Source organism: Drosophila sechellia, chromosome 2R, assembly GCF_004382195.2.
Source record: "Drosophila sechellia strain sech25 chromosome 2R, ASM438219v1, whole genome shotgun sequence".
In the NCBI taxonomy this organism is placed as follows: domain Eukaryota; kingdom Metazoa; phylum Arthropoda; class Insecta; order Diptera; family Drosophilidae; genus Drosophila; species Drosophila sechellia.
In genome coordinates, this window is record NC_045950.1 from 19689692 (window position 1) to 19704762 (window position 15071).

A 15071-nucleotide genomic window follows, 5' to 3' on the forward strand; every position below is an offset into this window, starting at 1 on the left:
ATAGCTATAAAACTTAACGTTTCTAACTAACTCGTCATCTCTGGTCAGAGAGAGTCAGCTGTTTGCGGCATGCTGTTACGTCGCCTTTGATTACGAACTGTAAAAAATAGTTAAAAATTGTTTTGAATTAAAAACAAATACAGAATGTCGAACAGCCACTTGTTCTTGAAGTCCGGCTTCCCCCGTGCGCCCCTGCAAAATGGTCTGGGACGCTATGTTTGCCAGCTCCAGCGAATCACCCTGAAGTTCTGCAAGAATAATGGATCCAGCAGAGGCATGCGGTAAGCAAAACCCATTAAATGTTTAATTATAAAATATAACTAATCATATGCAACGTTCAATAGCGACTTCATTGAGAACCACTTGCTGGACTTCGCCAAAGAGAATCCCGGGATTGTGGTCTATGTGAAGCCCAGGCGCCATCGCACGCCAGTTTTGGTGGGAGAGTATTGTACGTATACATGATGTATAAGGATGGTCCCTAGAAGCGGAGAATACTTAAAATATGTTATGCTGTTCCAGTGAACGGCGAGCGCGAGTGGATGAGCTGCAGGAACAGCACCCAAGAGGAGATCTCCAAGTGGATTGACCTGCTTAAGACCCAAAACGGCAGCTCTAGCTCCCTGCGACTCCGGAAAATGTGGCACACGGAAGTGCCCTCCATCCAAGGCCCATGGACGCCATTCCTGCTGCGTTCGCCGGATGCCCAAGGCCAGGCCTACCCCAGTGTCGAGGCGTCCAAGCCGCTAGAGACGCCGCAAACCGCCACCGAGAAGCTCATCGAGTTGTTCCGGCAGCAGCAACTGGAAGCTAGCGAGGAAGCACACGACGTGCTTAACAAAAAGCGGGCCGAGTGATAGGGATTAGGACTTTTTGGTAATTGTTGCTTTTATTTTTATAGTCAACATAGTTTTGTTGGTAAACAAATAAATATTTAAAATCTAAACCACTAAACTTGTGCCTCCATCGCTGGAATATCGAACCAAAAGTCATAGAAAAATGCAAACAACTTATTGTCCCCTTAGCTATGTTGCCTTTCAGATAGTTTCGATATGTTTCGAATGGAATATCATTGTGGGAGTATCATAAATAATGCTTAAGGTTACCGACCCCTTGGAGGCTTGGAATACGAATACGAATACAAATACGAATAGAAATAGAAACAGGTTCTGGTGACGACTTACCATAACCAACTTAGCATCGACTAACGACTGCAGGTGAGATGGGTGGCTCCGATCGGGGGCGATCGGTTAAGTACGCAAAGGTCTGACTAAGACGGTGATATAGTTACTTGCGGGTGCACACAGCGAGTTTGGGAGTATCAAAAAGTAGACCACGAATAAGTAATTGCTTATGTGCTGAAGTATTTCCCATCTAACACTTAGACTTATACATATAGTTACTTTCACACGTACGATCAACGATCAACTTACACACCGATAAAAGCATTTTGCTCGAGTTTACAATTTCCGTTTAGTGAATTCCTTTGGCGAAATGCATTTGGTTCTTCCTAATTACTACTACATAGACCTTGAGTACACGAATGTTAACGTTGTCATCAAAATAATCAATACGGACGTCTTTACACTTTTGATATTGTTGTCAATGGTATATCACTAGTTGAACTAAATTAAACTCCTCCTTAAACACATGTCTTTTTCCTTTCCTTCCCAGCTCTGCGCCCTCTCTTCCGCTGCTGGCCCATATCTATACCTAGATTTTGTATTTTGGTGGTGATGGTGGTGGTGGTGTTGGTGGGTGAGCTTTAAGCAAGCGTTTTTCATTCGCAACTAGCTACTGGCTGCTTTTTGGTTTCGATAGATAGCCTTTCGTTCATAGCACGCAATTACAGCTCAGCTCGCTTCGCGGCTCCCCTCAGATATCTCTTGTTTCCATTGTGGCGTTTATGTCCGCCACGATCTTTCCCATCACCTCGCGGTAGGGAGAGTCCGCTCGGAAAGCCGTCTCCAGCAGCGCCTCCTCGCCGAAGAAATCGAACACCTCGTCGATGCGGCCCAGCGACTTCTCTGTGAGATGCGGCTGCACAATCGACTTCAGCGCCACTTGCGATTCGGCTATTGACTTTTGCAGGTAGGGCAGGTCGAACGTGAAGTCCACTTCGTAGAATGATATGATGGACAGCTGCGTGTTCTGCAACCAAAAACAACTCATAATAACATGTAGTTATGGAGTAGCACTTAAGACTCACCTGAAACTTTCTCTTAAAGAGCTCCGCCTTCTGCAGCTCCTCGTCGCTGAACTGATTGTTCCGGTGGAGCACACCGATCTTGATCACGATCTTGATGATGTTCTTGATCAGCTTCTCCGCCTTGGGCTTGTTCCCCGTGTGCATCTTGCAGAGCCTGTAGAGGTTGTCCAGCAGCGACGCCGTCGTGCCATCGATGAAGGTCTTGGCGATGTTTTTGGTGGCCATGCGTGAGAGGATCTTCTTCTGCGCCCGCAGCCCGATATCGTGCGACTTGAAGACATTGTCCTCCATGACTAAAGCGGATGGGAGGGGTGGGATTGAGATTAAGACATTATTATCGCTGCATATTCATTGACTAAAGCATTGTGGCAAAGAAATACGAGCAGTACAAGCAAACAAAACGGAGCAACAACTCAGCAACCGAGGAAAACATAAAACTGAAAACTGAATGGTGGCTACTGAAAAGCAAATCAGCTCCGCTCTTCTCCGCGGTTTACCTTCCAAGTTCCAGTAGTCGACGCTCCAAAGCAGCAGACATTGTCGAAGCCCGGCCACCGACATCGCGGCTATATATCACACATATATTACACCGATTCCAGTTGCAAGCATCGATAAGGGAATTATAGACAGAGATATAAAACATGAATGATTGGGCCATGTACATCAGCGCCGTATCTCTAGATAAAGGAAACCTGGTTCTTTCTTCGCTGGGTTTCTGTTTTTCTTTGTGCTTTACGTGAAGTGGGCAATAAAACAGTCTGCAGGCCTACCTTTAACTACAATGAGTCACTTAAATGCAATTACTTTTACCTATAGTGCTGAAACATTGGAGGAGAGTCCTGTAGGACTTAAATCCGTATCAACTAACATAAGTAACTTCTATATTTCAGGAACAAAACAAAACGATTAATGTACACACAACTTTATTTGTAACGAATAATTCCTTATCGAGTATTCGTCACAAGCTTTGAGCAAACAAAACAGGAATCTAACGATAATAAGACATTCTGGGGAATTCAAATTGGGTTATCATCGTAAGGCAATGTACGTAAAGAACATAACATAAAGCGGATAAATTTGATATAAGGAATTTAATGTACAGTAGTCAAAGTAAGAGTTCCTCAGCTCCACAACTTTGCTGCTTTCCACACACAGATATAGGAATGCTGCCTATTAATAATGGATGACCAACTGCGCCCCTCTGACCGTATCTATAAGGTCGTTCTAACGGCGCGGCGTACGTGCTGGAGCCCGAAATGGAAATGCGGCAGCTCTTCCAACTGTCCAAACAAGGAGTCCAGACCAGAGCTAGTTGGGTGATGGAGTGCTTGGAGGGGAATCCCCTGGCGGGTCAGCGGAGTTCAAGCTTTTTGACACAAATAGGTATTAACTAGAGAAGTCGTGACTAAGCTCGTGACTAATTTAACTAAGTGAATGCCAGTTCCAGTTAGATAACGCCCGGCAATAGAACCGTGTCAGGACACGGACTGCTCCAAATGGCTAAGGTCACGCGAAGTGCAATAAAAGAAGGCCTATCCCTTCGAAGGAAGCGGGTGTGGGTCCCACAAGGACGCCAGTGGAGTGCGGAAGTGCGCTACAGCCGAAACCACGGGCACTTGAGTTCGTTGGGCCATTCTTCTCCTGGCTTTCCTGTTTGTCCTGCATTTGCGTGTTCCGTTTTCGCAGCAGGAGGGTTTCTTTACCTCCTGGGTGTTATTGATTGCAACAGGCTGTGTGTGATGCCCGCCCCCTGGAAACCAGAATAGAAATCCAATTTGGCGCTCACCTGTGTTGTTGTTGTTGCTGCAGTCCTTGAATCGAATCCTTGAGTCCTTGCTTCGTATCTGAGTATATGTGTGTATGAGTGTGAGTGCGTCTGATGACCAGTGTCTGGGAATCGAAGTGCTAGCGAAAGCAACTGAAAGGGGGTGGCTGCATTTAAGCCCGCGAACTGCGTACGATTTGCAGCTAAATTTATGCGCAACTTCGATTAAACATAAAACAACTCAGCGAACAGCAACAAAAACAAAATATCAGCCTGTGAGACCAGCTGCTTCTAGCAACCAAATGTTACACTGAAACGAATCAATCTTCCATGGCTAGTATTTATTTCGCTTTTGGCGGTTCTCCAGTCTTTCGCAACAGAAGGCCTTTCCTTCCCATCTGAGTACGGTCACACTGCCCAAGAGTCCAGCTGCGTCGTTGAAAAATATTTTCGATGCCTCGAAGGTTGATTTATTTCAGAGGAAATAACAGGAAATAAAGTGGAAAACGCAGATTAGCAGTAGCAGTCGCCCAGAGGAGTGCACGATGAACATTTACAACAAGTTGCGGGCCAGGGAGCACGGCTACGGTGAGTCTTTCGCTTGGCGGGAGAATCTCACTTTTGGCGCTCGAATTTCCTGCGGTCAAAGGTGTTGATTTTGAAAAGGGTTCAATGAGTTTTACTGGCCATCTGGTCATCTGGTCTGGAATCCTGCACGGCCACCTGACTACAGAGCATTGCATAAGGGGTGAAGAAACCCGACTAGTTGCTCCACTGGAAACTGCTGATCGTGCAGAAGTTCCGTGGAAAACAAAGCCACGGCACTATTTTCATGGTTTCTCCTCTGGTTTTCGTTTTTAATTTTAGGCAATGAGAGGACCTACGACTTCGCCCTGCGCCGCCTTTCCGTGGCCAAGGAGGACAGCTGGCGGGGCATCGCGCCGGCCAACTACTGCCCAGACTTCAATCCGGAACCGCCGATCTTCTCCGCCAAGTTCGCCAACTGCGATGGTTACCGGCACATCCTGGCGATCGCCAACGAGGACGGAAAGATCACGCTGCAGGACACCACCCAACGCAACCACCAGCCGGAGGAGCAGTCCCTGGTGGGCCCGCAGTGCCACTACAACGCCGTTTTCGATTTGGAGTGGGCCCCCGGCCAGATGCGCTTCGTCTCCGCCTCGGGCGATCACACTGCCAGGCTGTGGGAGGTGGCGGGCTCTGGCATCCGCGGCCTGAACTCCTATGTGGGCCACACAAGGTCCGTTAAGTCGGCGGCCTTTAAGCGCACCGATCCCGCTGTCTTCGCTACCGGCGGTCGTGATGGCGCCATTCTCATCTGGGACATCAGGGCCAATCTCAATATGGACCTCACCTCACGAGTGGACAACTGCATCTACAGCGGGCACACGGGGGGACCGGGCACGCCAGTCTCGCAGCGCAAGCAGCGCACACGCACGCCCAAGATGGCCGGAGGAACCACCTCGAGCAGCATCACCGGCTTGGCCTTCCAGGACAACGATACGCTGATCTCCTGTGGTGCCGGTGACGGAGTCATCAAAGTTTGGGACCTACGGCGCAACTACACAGCCTACAAAAAGGAGCCACTGCCCAGGCACAAGCTGCCATATGCCGGCAGCTCCACCTTCCGTGGATTCACCAACCTCATTGTGGACGCGTCGGGCACGAGGCTGTATGCCAACTGCATGGACAACACCATCTATTGCTACAATCTGGCCTCCTACTCGCCCCGCCCGCTGGCCTGCTACAAGGGACTCCTTAACTCCACGTTCTACATCAAATCCTGCCTCAGCCCGGACGGCAAGTATCTGCTGAGCGGAAGCAGCGACGAGCGGGCTTACATCTGGAACCTGGACCACGCCGAGGAGCCGCTCGTTGCATTGGCCGGACACACGGTGGAGGTGACCTGCGTGGCCTGGGGCTCCAGCCACGATTGTCCCATTGTCACGTGCAGCGATGATGCGCGTCACAAGATCTGGCGGATTGGACCCGACCTGGATGGCCTCAGCGAGGCGGAGCGCACTGAAAAGTACCGAGGAACTGCCTCCTACGTCAGGGAATTCGGCAAGAAAGCTGTTGGTCCATCTAGTGGAAATCACAAGTACAATCTTCGAGATCTGGAGTCCACGCCACGATCTCTGAAGCGCCTTATGGATCAAAATGAACGGACACCAGGCTCCGTGGAAAAGACGACGACCAAGCGTTCGTTCCTGGAAATGCTGGGCGTAGCTGGCCAGGAGACGGAAGCCACAGAACACCCCCAGAAGCGCGCGAAGCCACTGGAGTCACGTGGAAGGCGGCTCTTTGGACCTTCCAGCCAGGAAACTGCTTGCAGGCATATACAACTTCAGCCCATAAACGAAGAGGATGCGTCGCCAAGCAAGAGACAAAAGGAGAACTCTGCTGCGGAGGATGTCTCGCCACTGCACAAGCTTCTCAGCACACCAAGTCATTCCCCCTTGAGTGAGAATGTGAACCATATGTACACCTCCCCGCCAACCACGTCAGCGGCAGCAGCAGCGGTGGCTGCCGACGCGGTCAATCCGCCGCCGATCTCCGCTGCCATCTACTCGCCCACCTCCAACCTGCCCAACTACGTGCTGGATGGCGAGGCACCGCACCTGGGCATCATGTCGCCCAAGCGGAAGGCGAAGGAGAAGGTGGACTGGCTGACGAACATCCGCAAACAGAAGCTGATGAGTGGCAGGGCCCATGTGACGCTCAGCGAAAAGATCAGCGAGGAGCAACAGACCGATGTGCTGGCATCTCCGCGCCTCCAGAGCCTGCGGCAGTCCGAGTGCAGTCCCAGGATACACGCCTCGCCCCGCAGACGAATCTCCCACACGGACGGAGGCGGTGGCACGCCGGCTGGCAGCTCCTCGCACTCCCAATCCCAGCCAAAAACGCCCACTTCCAGTAGGCGAAACAGCGAGACGACGCTCCTGCGATTCTTCAGCATTCAGAGGAGTAGCAGTGTGCCGGCGGGGGAAACAACGACAACGAATGCGGCTCCCTCCTCTCCCGATCCCCATCCCCCGGCAGTGACTGCGCCCGCATCCACGCCCCTCAGCATGCGCACGCCCACGACGGCGGTGGGCAGCGATTGACGCGGAGCCTCGAGCCACAGCACCATTATTGCACTTGTAGTTTTAAGCGGACATTGTTTAAGTTATTTTATGTAGATAGTAGGTTGCATCTATCGCGGGACGAGTTGGTAACCAACTCCCCGCCCTCTGTACAGAGCCGAAAGATACGAAAGACTAACGTACCCGAATAAAAGTAACTCCATTTTAAAGCTCCATACTTTTTATTATATTTTTTTTTTTTGGCATAATCAAAATGGTTTATATGTGGCACTTATGGCTAACAAAATCAGCCCATTTTACTGCAGCTTCTTCTGTTGCTCCTGCTGCTCCCTCTTGGCCGCATTATTAATCCGCATGGTCTGGACAAGCTGCTTGGCCACCCCAGCGAGCAGTACGACGTGGGTGAAGTGCAGGGCAGCGCTGGAGAAGTTCGTACTGGGATAGGTGTTCCAGCAGTACTCAATCAGTCCGAGGATCAGGCAGCGCACGCCCAAGGAGTAAGGCGTGGACCAGGCCAAGTAGGGTAGCGAGTGGAAGTACCAGACGTAGAACTGATAGTGCAGGGATCGAGAGCAGGCCACGCCAACCAGGTTGCACAGGAAGAACGGCAGCAGGGCCAGCTGGGTGCAGCGATCGAAGTGGATGCCGTAGCGTTCCGGTTCCGCCTGGGAGGGCGCCGCAGTGGCCTTGCCTCCGGACGCCTTCTGCAGGCTCTTCTCGAAGGCCTTCAGGAAGGACTGCTGCTCGGATGTAAACTTCTTCTGGTCCTTGTCTTTGTCCTTTTCCACCTTCTTTGGTCTTTTCTTCAGCTCAAGGTTCTGCTGGGCTATTTGGGGCTGTAGCTGGTCCTCAATGCTGCGAAGGCGCACGTAGCTCTGGAAAAAGGTCCAGGTGGGCTTGGCGAAGGCCAGCAGGAGCAGCAGATGCAGTCCCAACAGAGAAACGTGGAAGGATCGGTTCTCGAACAGATCTCTGCTCAGGAACCGATAGTTGACCGTCCACTTGTGCTCGAAGATGCGTCCCAGATCAAAGCTGCTCCGCAGATACTCCACAGGATGGGTGAGCAGGAAAGGAGCGCCCAGCAGCAGTTGTACCACTCCGCAGACAGCCAGCTGCAGGATCGTACGCAGAAGTCCCAGATTGGCCAAGTAGAACAGAAGTAGGGCAGGCGCAAACAGCAGTATGTTCATCTTAACGCCCACCGCCAAGCTGAAGAAGGTGCTTCCCAAGGTCCACCTCCTGTCCAGGAACAGATTGAGTGCAGCATAGAGGAGCAGCACTGCCACCGGATCGTTGAACAGTCGCAGCACGTATATCGAGTGGATCCGGTACGACGTGAAGGCACTGAGCACCAGCACATACGGCGGCACCTTCCTGCTCTTCGAATATAGTCTCAGCACCAGGGCCAGCTGGAGCAGATAGATCCCGGCGAAGATGTACTGTGCCAGGCGCACGTTCGTTCCGTGGGACGTGATGTAGTAGAGAGCCGAGTAGATGTACACGAAGGCAGCGGGATACACAAGAGGTCCTGTGTCTCCTAGGAAATAAAAAAGGATTTCTATTACTTAACATATCGTAACTTAGATAAAAAGAAACATAACATTATTACTTGTATCATTATTCTTTTCATATACTCAACATTTCAGTATGGTCCTGGGAAAACTATTATATTCGTTGAGTTACATTTCATATTTATTTTAAAGGCAAAGTATTAGTTAACTTATTTAATATCAGTCTTTTTAACTTTAACGGTATATAACGGTATTTCATTTGCTTTCACGCCGGTTGGTATTTTGCTCGACACGCACGCGGCCACACTGACCAGGTGCGAGCGAGAGAGAGAGAGAGAGACAGACATTCGTAGGACAGCATGGATGTTACGGCATGTTGTTGAAAAGCTGAAAAACTGATACTTTTATGGAAAAATGATGATTTCGTGTAAAAAATTATTCGTGTTCCGGCAGCTGCCGGCGGTGCGCCGTTGCCTGGCGACAGCCGCGTTCTCTTCGCCCCGTGCGACCTCCTACCGAATCCTCTCCAGCGCCGGGAGCGGAAGTGCCCGGACAGACGGACCCCAAGTGCGCGGGCTGCACACTACGCGCGACCTCCTTGCCAAGGACTACTACGCCACGCTGGGCGTAGCCAAGAACGCCAACGGCAAGGACATCAAGAAGGCCTACTATCAGCTGGCCAAGAAGTACCATCCGGACACGAACAAGGAGGATCCGGATGCGGGCCGCAAGTTCCAGGAGGTTTCCGAGGCCTACGAAGTGCTCAGCGACGAGCAGAAGCGCCGTGAGTACGACACCTATGGCCAGACGGCGGAAAACATTGGTCGCCAGGGCGGCGGATTCCCCGGCGGAGGAGCCGGTGGCTTCGGCCCCGAGGGTTTCTCGCAGAGCTGGCAGTTCCGCTCGAGCATCGACCCCGAGGAGCTCTTCCGCAAGATCTTCGGCGAAGGCAACTTCCGAACGAACTCGTTTGACGACTTCGCCGACTCCAAGTTCGGATTTGGACAGGCCCAGGAGATGGTCATGGACCTGACCTTTGCTCAGGCTGCGCGCGGCGTCAACAAGGATGTCAACGTCAACGTGGTGGACCAGTGCCCCAAGTGCGCCGGCACCAAGTGCGAGCCGGGCACCAAGCCAGGTCGCTGTCAGTACTGCAACGGCACCGGCTTCGAAACGGTGTCCACCGGGCCCTTCGTGATGCGCTCCACTTGCCGCTACTGCCAGGGCACGCGGCAGCACATCAAGTACCCGTGCAGCGAGTGCGAGGGCAAGGGCCGCACGGTCCAGCGCCGCAAGGTCACCGTGCCGGTGCCGGCTGGCATCGAGAACGGACAAACGGTGCGCATGCAGGTGGGCAGCAAGGAGCTGTTCGTCACGTTCCGCGTGGAGCGGAGCGACTACTTCAGGCGCGAGGGCGCCGATGTGCACACGGACGCGGCCATATCCCTGGCCCAGGCAGTGCTGGGCGGCACTGTGCGCGTCCAGGGCGTGTACGAGGATCAGTGGATAAACGTGGAGCCAGGCACCTCGTCGCACCACAAGATCATGCTGCGCGGCAAGGGTCTGAAGCGCGTGAATGCCCACGGACACGGCGATCATTACGTGCACGTCAAGATCACGGTGCCATCGGCGAAGAAGCTGGACAAGAAGCGCCTGGCTCTAATCGAGGCGTACGCCGAGCTGGAGGAGGACACCCCCGGGCAGATCCACGGAATCGCGAATCGCAAAGACGGCAGTAAGCAAGCAACGTAAATAATCTCCCGATCTACCAATGCAATCTCTAAATGTAACTTGGAGCTTGAATTCGTAGTTAAAATATACGTGCGTTCTATGTGCGAGCTTTATTAAATGATGGCGTCTTTCTCTCCGTTCCCCATCTCTCGTTGCAGCGCAGGAGCGAGTGAGGAGCCAGGAGCAGGAGCAACTGCTGGAGCCAGTGCAGCAGCCGGATCAGGAACCTCCAAGCCAGGACCAGGAGCAGCAGAAAGCGAAGGCAAAGACCAGCGGACGGACGAAGAGGAAACCAAAGCGAAAGAAGGCGGCGGATCCGGATCCGGACAAGGCGACGGCGGAGGCTTCATAAGCAAGATCAAGTCCATGTTCAACTGACAGGCGTTGGCAACCCGATGGCCGATTCTGTTTTTTAGTGTCTAAGTTAACGCACGTTATTGTTGCTAATCTAAGTTCGGGCGGGAACCGAGGGAGTGTATTCCAAATACGACTTGGTTCGAGATGAATAAACCAAATTGACCGTCAGTCGGGCAAGTTCTGCGTTTAAGCGAGGCTAACTTCACTTGTCTTCATCCTACGCTGCTCCGGTTATCATTTGCCTAAAGTTCGTACCACATTTGATGTCATCAAACTCCCCAAATCTCTGTGTTTAACCTTTGATGGTTACTGTGTTCAAACATTCGAATCATATGTCAAACTACTCTCCTTGATTTGGAAACTACTTCAATCTTTAAAGTAACTGAAATATCTATTTTATAAGAGGATAAACTAGCTAGTTGGAAATAGGCTATCCTTAGTAAGATAACCCTAAATATAGTTATAACCACAGCAACAGGTGCACGCATATGCTTCCGGATTCGAAATGGGGTCACCTGTGGCCAAAAATACTCACCGCGCAGCAGACTGTAGTTGGTGGTGCCGTTCAGGAAGCCCTCGCACTCCTGCATGTAGGCGACCCAGTCGATCTCCGTGTAGGGCACCCGCTGGATGACCACCACGTTGATGACCAGCTCCGCCAGGAGCACGAAGAGGCCAACTATGGGCAGAGCGGCCGGCTCCAGGAGCAGGTACTTGAAGAAGCGCACGTTGAGGTACTTGTCCAGGATGGAGTCTACCAGGGTGCCCGACTTCTTGCGCCGCACCGCCGGACGGTGGCTGGCGGCCTTTGGCGGGGCCATTTCTGTGATAACCGGCGAAAATTAATTAAAATTCAACTTGAACCGAAAAACAACCAGGGCGGCACTATCAAAATCAGCTGTTGCGCCTCCCACCGATAGCAGTCCAATTGGATTTTGCATGCTATCGATACTTTCCCAATTTTAATTTTTAGTTCTAACAGCGAGCACCAGTGGCGCCTTCCGTTTCCGGTGCTTGCTTGGTTTTCAAGAAATGACAATTTAATTTTTACATTTTGAGGCATATTTGGGTTGCTAGCTAAATTATTGTGGCCAAAACACGTGGTTTCCAAAGAGGCTTATCTTCATAACTTGGCCAAAAAGAGTCGTACATTTAAAAAAATGACTGTTTTGGACTGCTAATGACCCAAACTATCTGCATCGGAGTCCTGCCGATTTTCAAAAAAAAAATTTTTGCCAATTTTTGCATTTTTTGTAAGGGGTTACGTCATTAAAATTTGCAAAAAATTGACAAAAATTAAAATTTTCAAATTTGAATGGGAATCGATTGGGAATGTGAATACGAGCTCAACAAGGTATGACACTCAATATTTGAGCCATAAAATTGATTGATTTGGCGAAAATACCTATTTTTTGGTGGAAAATTGAAGGTTCACCTTTATAGATTGGACAAAAAGAATTAATGATTCAATATAATAATGCAAATCGGCCATTTATCTACATAAAGTATAAAAAGTATAAATTTAGGGATTTGCTTAAATTTCATTGCAGTGAATAGCAAGGAGTTGGACAATTGCATTTCGAAACACATCCACTGCTTTGGCCCCCGCTGAGTATTTACAATTTGAATGACTGCATTTTTCCTAGCCAGCTGGATGTTGTAAGGCCTGCGGGTGGATTAAACCATAACATACATGTAGTAATTAGCAGAATTCCTACACGACGAACGCTTCTATTCGGTCAAAGTGGGTGGGCCCGGGGCGGGGGACCGGAACTGCAGGTGGGAATACGCAACAGGTACAAAACCAATCAGCTCATGGCCAATTTGCTGGCCAGATTAACGTCCATCGCTGGCGTCATCCCAATAGCAAATAGTCGGTCGTGGTCCGTGTGCTCCGGCTGGTTTTGGCGGCTTTGGGTGGCTTTTGGGGTGGCACTGGCGGTTTAACGCATCGCTGAGATGCATTTGCCAGGGGCAAACGGGGTAACATAAGCCGGGCGAGGGGCTCTCCGGTGTGCTCATGCAAACGCAGCTCGTTTATCGGGTTACAACTGATATGACGGCCATGCCGCAACCACACTTAACCCACCATCGAGCCCACATCCTTTTCAGGACTCAGGACACAGGACCCAGGGCTCGGGACTCTGGACTCCGGACGGGGGAATGGCCCGCACCCAGAACCACCGGGCAATTAAATGTCAACCTACGGATCCGAATGGCTGCCCGATTTTCCGGCGCTGCCCCGCTCTTGTGTGTTTTCCGCATTTCGTGACTCATTTATTGTGTCCACTGCAGCGTGTTTGCTCGGAATAAGAAAAACACGAAATAGTTGGACCTGTTGTCGCTTTTTCCCGACATTTACCTGTTCAGTCAGCCAGCTGAAACACTGATATGCCACCAATTATCCAAAAAGGGAAAAAGTGAGGTGAAAAAGGTACACGGCGATTTACAGGAATTTAGCCGGAGGATCCGTGCGAACTGGAATTCAATAACCCATTTTTGTCAGCTACATTTTTTCAAAAAAATCTGTTTAAAAACATTTTTGCTACAGATGAGTGGAATTTTACTGTGAAATTTCTCTGTACTCGGATAATCCTTTGTTTCGCCTTTTTTTAAGCAAAAATGTTAAAGTGTGTCCCTTAATAGCAAAACTAATTATGTATGCCAGCATTAATTAAGCTTATATGCTTGAATACATCATTTCGCTGGAGAAAAAACATGCTCGAAAGAGTAATTGAAATCAAATATAAAATAATTTAAAAGGTTTCTACTATAGTACATAATGAAACAATCCTACAACAGATAGTCGTGCGTAATGTGGCAAGTCAAGCATTTTGGCTAATTTAAGTGATCTCTGCGTTTTCCTGGGGCGCGTACAAAAATAAGTGTGAGCATATGTCTTTCATGTTTGTCGCCCCATTTTTGTGGGTCAATCGCGTCCGAAGTTGGCTATCTCCGCATGAACTATAGAACTAAATCGGTCACTCCTTATCGGTCGCGTCGCCTAAGTCGACAGATGTACCCATGTGTGTAGACAAACCAACATACGTACAGCCTCAGCTACTTTCTGTGTGAGTGAGACAATTGTTTATTAATCAATAATAACAATAATCTACGCCACGCACACCTACACAACGTGTGTATTTCGGTATCGGCGCTGTTATCACTATCAGCCCGCTGCTGCTGTGGCTCTCATTGCTGATAAGCGACTCCCCCCACTCCGCCGCTGTAATGCAAATCAACAGCATTCGGCCTATGATAGTGATAGTGGTGAGCAGTACTTTGCACTCGAGTGCTTATTAATTTCTCTTGCCAGCAGCGCACTCATTGCCTTTGCATTTTATTGTCTCACGATCTGGCTATAAAATGAAAATGGGGACGGGCACTTTATTTATCGCCGTCACTTATTGCAGTTCGTATGATACTCGCTCCTCCATGGGCGGAAGAAACGGAGGCGGGGCAGTTCGGAGGCTCTCGAGCCGGAAAAAGTCTCCGTAGGGTAAACAAGGCGGGTTCCATGGCTCTGCGAAGTCTTTCTGCCGAGCTTCGAATACAGTGGAGGTTCTACTGTGTGAAATTATAGTTTATACCTATGTTCGTGAAGTTACAAGTGCCATTTTTGCTCGCAAAGCACGCTTTTTTGCAAACTTTTAGACCTATGGATAGTAGCTTGCACTTTAGTGACTCTAGATTCCCTTTTAGTGTTATTTTGAGTTTTTGTAAAAAAGTAGATGACATATTTGCACAGCCCTAAGTTTTGCACAGCTTGCTTGAAGTGTTGGAAATGTTTTCGGGTTGTATTCCAGTGAGAATTAATCCCATTTGAGTGCGACACTATCGCCTTTAGTGCTGATTATTGTGGACAGAGATATTGGATCACGACCCCGAGGGCTGCCTGTGGCATCTTTGCTCTTGCTTTTGCTTTGAGCTTTGAACGCCCGCAAATGCTGACTATTTTGTTGGGCCCTAGCATGAGGATAGAGTGTGGGAGGGGAAAGGGGCGTGGCAAGGGGGGTACGGGAGGAGATAGGAGGGCTGGCGACTAAAAAGTGTTGATAACCGGGCACACATTTGCATCCACAAACACTGCGACGCACACACGCACACCCTGCTTTCTAGGCCTCTGCCATTTAAGTTCAATCATTTGGAGCGTCGTCGTTGTCGCTGCGCTGACATTGTTGTTATTGTTGCTATTATTGTTATTGCTGCTGCTGTTTGTGTTGCTGTCGCTCCATGTGCTCCTCACATATGTTGAACTAAAAAGAATTGAAGGAGCAGAGAGCAGGGCGAAGAAAAGAACTGTACATTTTTGCGTGGGGTATTGGATTAGTTGGGTACCCTACGCTACAGAAGAAAGTATAAGATTACGCTGAAATATGTCTTCTATTTTA

The 15071-nt window shown here is 49.9% G+C and overlaps 5 protein-coding genes across 9 annotated transcripts; 3 read left to right on the forward strand and 2 right to left on the reverse strand.

Moving 5' to 3' along the window:
• Positions 1–52: 52 nt before the first annotated feature.
• LOC6615757 (39S ribosomal protein L43, mitochondrial) lies at positions 53–1125 on the forward strand. Its single transcript, XM_002040092.2, has 3 exons — positions 53–281; positions 345–451; positions 523–1125. The coding sequence occupies exons 1-3, from the start codon at positions 145–147 to the stop codon at positions 855–857; spliced, it is 579 nt and encodes a 192-aa protein (XP_002040128.1). The 5' UTR covers positions 53–144; the 3' UTR covers positions 858–1125.
• Positions 1126–1466: 341 nt separating this feature from the next.
• On the reverse strand, positions 1467–4294 carry LOC6615758 (tumor necrosis factor alpha-induced protein 8-like protein). Of its 2 annotated transcripts, XM_002040093.2 has the most exons (4): positions 3996–4245; positions 2707–2775; positions 2210–2502; positions 1467–2151 (listed from the first exon to the last, which is right to left on the reverse strand). In XM_002040093.2, exons 2-4 carry the CDS (start codon positions 2768–2770, stop codon positions 1876–1878), a joined length of 633 nt encoding a protein of 210 aa, XP_002040129.1. In that variant the 5' UTR covers positions 2771–2775; positions 3996–4245; the 3' UTR covers positions 1467–1875. The 2 variants fall into 2 exon arrangements, with proteins under 2 accessions (XP_002040129.1, XP_032571795.1); XM_032715904.1 differs by lacking the exon at positions 2707–2775 and having other exon boundaries at positions 3996–4294.
• On the forward strand, positions 4258–7298 carry LOC6615759 (protein lethal(2)denticleless). Its single transcript, XM_002040094.2, has 2 exons — positions 4258–4562; positions 4842–7298. Exons 1-2 carry the CDS (start codon positions 4520–4522, stop codon positions 7100–7102), a joined length of 2304 nt encoding a protein of 767 aa, XP_002040130.1. The 5' UTR covers positions 4258–4519; the 3' UTR covers positions 7103–7298.
• LOC6615760 (lethal(2)neighbour of tid protein) lies at positions 7290–11569 on the reverse strand. Its single transcript, XM_002040095.2, has 2 exons — positions 11216–11569; positions 7290–8618 (listed from the first exon to the last, which is right to left on the reverse strand). The coding sequence occupies exons 1-2, from the start codon at positions 11499–11501 to the stop codon at positions 7378–7380; spliced, it is 1527 nt and encodes a 508-aa protein (XP_002040131.2). The 5' UTR covers positions 11502–11569; the 3' UTR covers positions 7290–7377.
• LOC6615761 (protein tumorous imaginal discs, mitochondrial) lies at positions 8908–10880 on the forward strand. Of its 4 annotated transcripts, none has more exons than XM_032715901.1 (2): positions 8908–10340; positions 10487–10580. In XM_032715901.1, exons 1-2 carry the CDS (start codon positions 9007–9009, stop codon positions 10494–10496), a joined length of 1344 nt encoding a protein of 447 aa, XP_032571792.1. In that variant the 5' UTR covers positions 8908–9006; the 3' UTR covers positions 10497–10580. The 4 variants fall into 4 exon arrangements, with proteins under 4 accessions (XP_032571792.1, XP_032571789.1, XP_032571791.1 ...); XM_032715898.1 differs by having other exon boundaries at positions 8910–10340; positions 10482–10880; XM_032715900.1 differs by having other exon boundaries at positions 8910–10327; positions 10482–10880.
• Positions 11570–15071: the final 3502 nt, after the last annotated feature.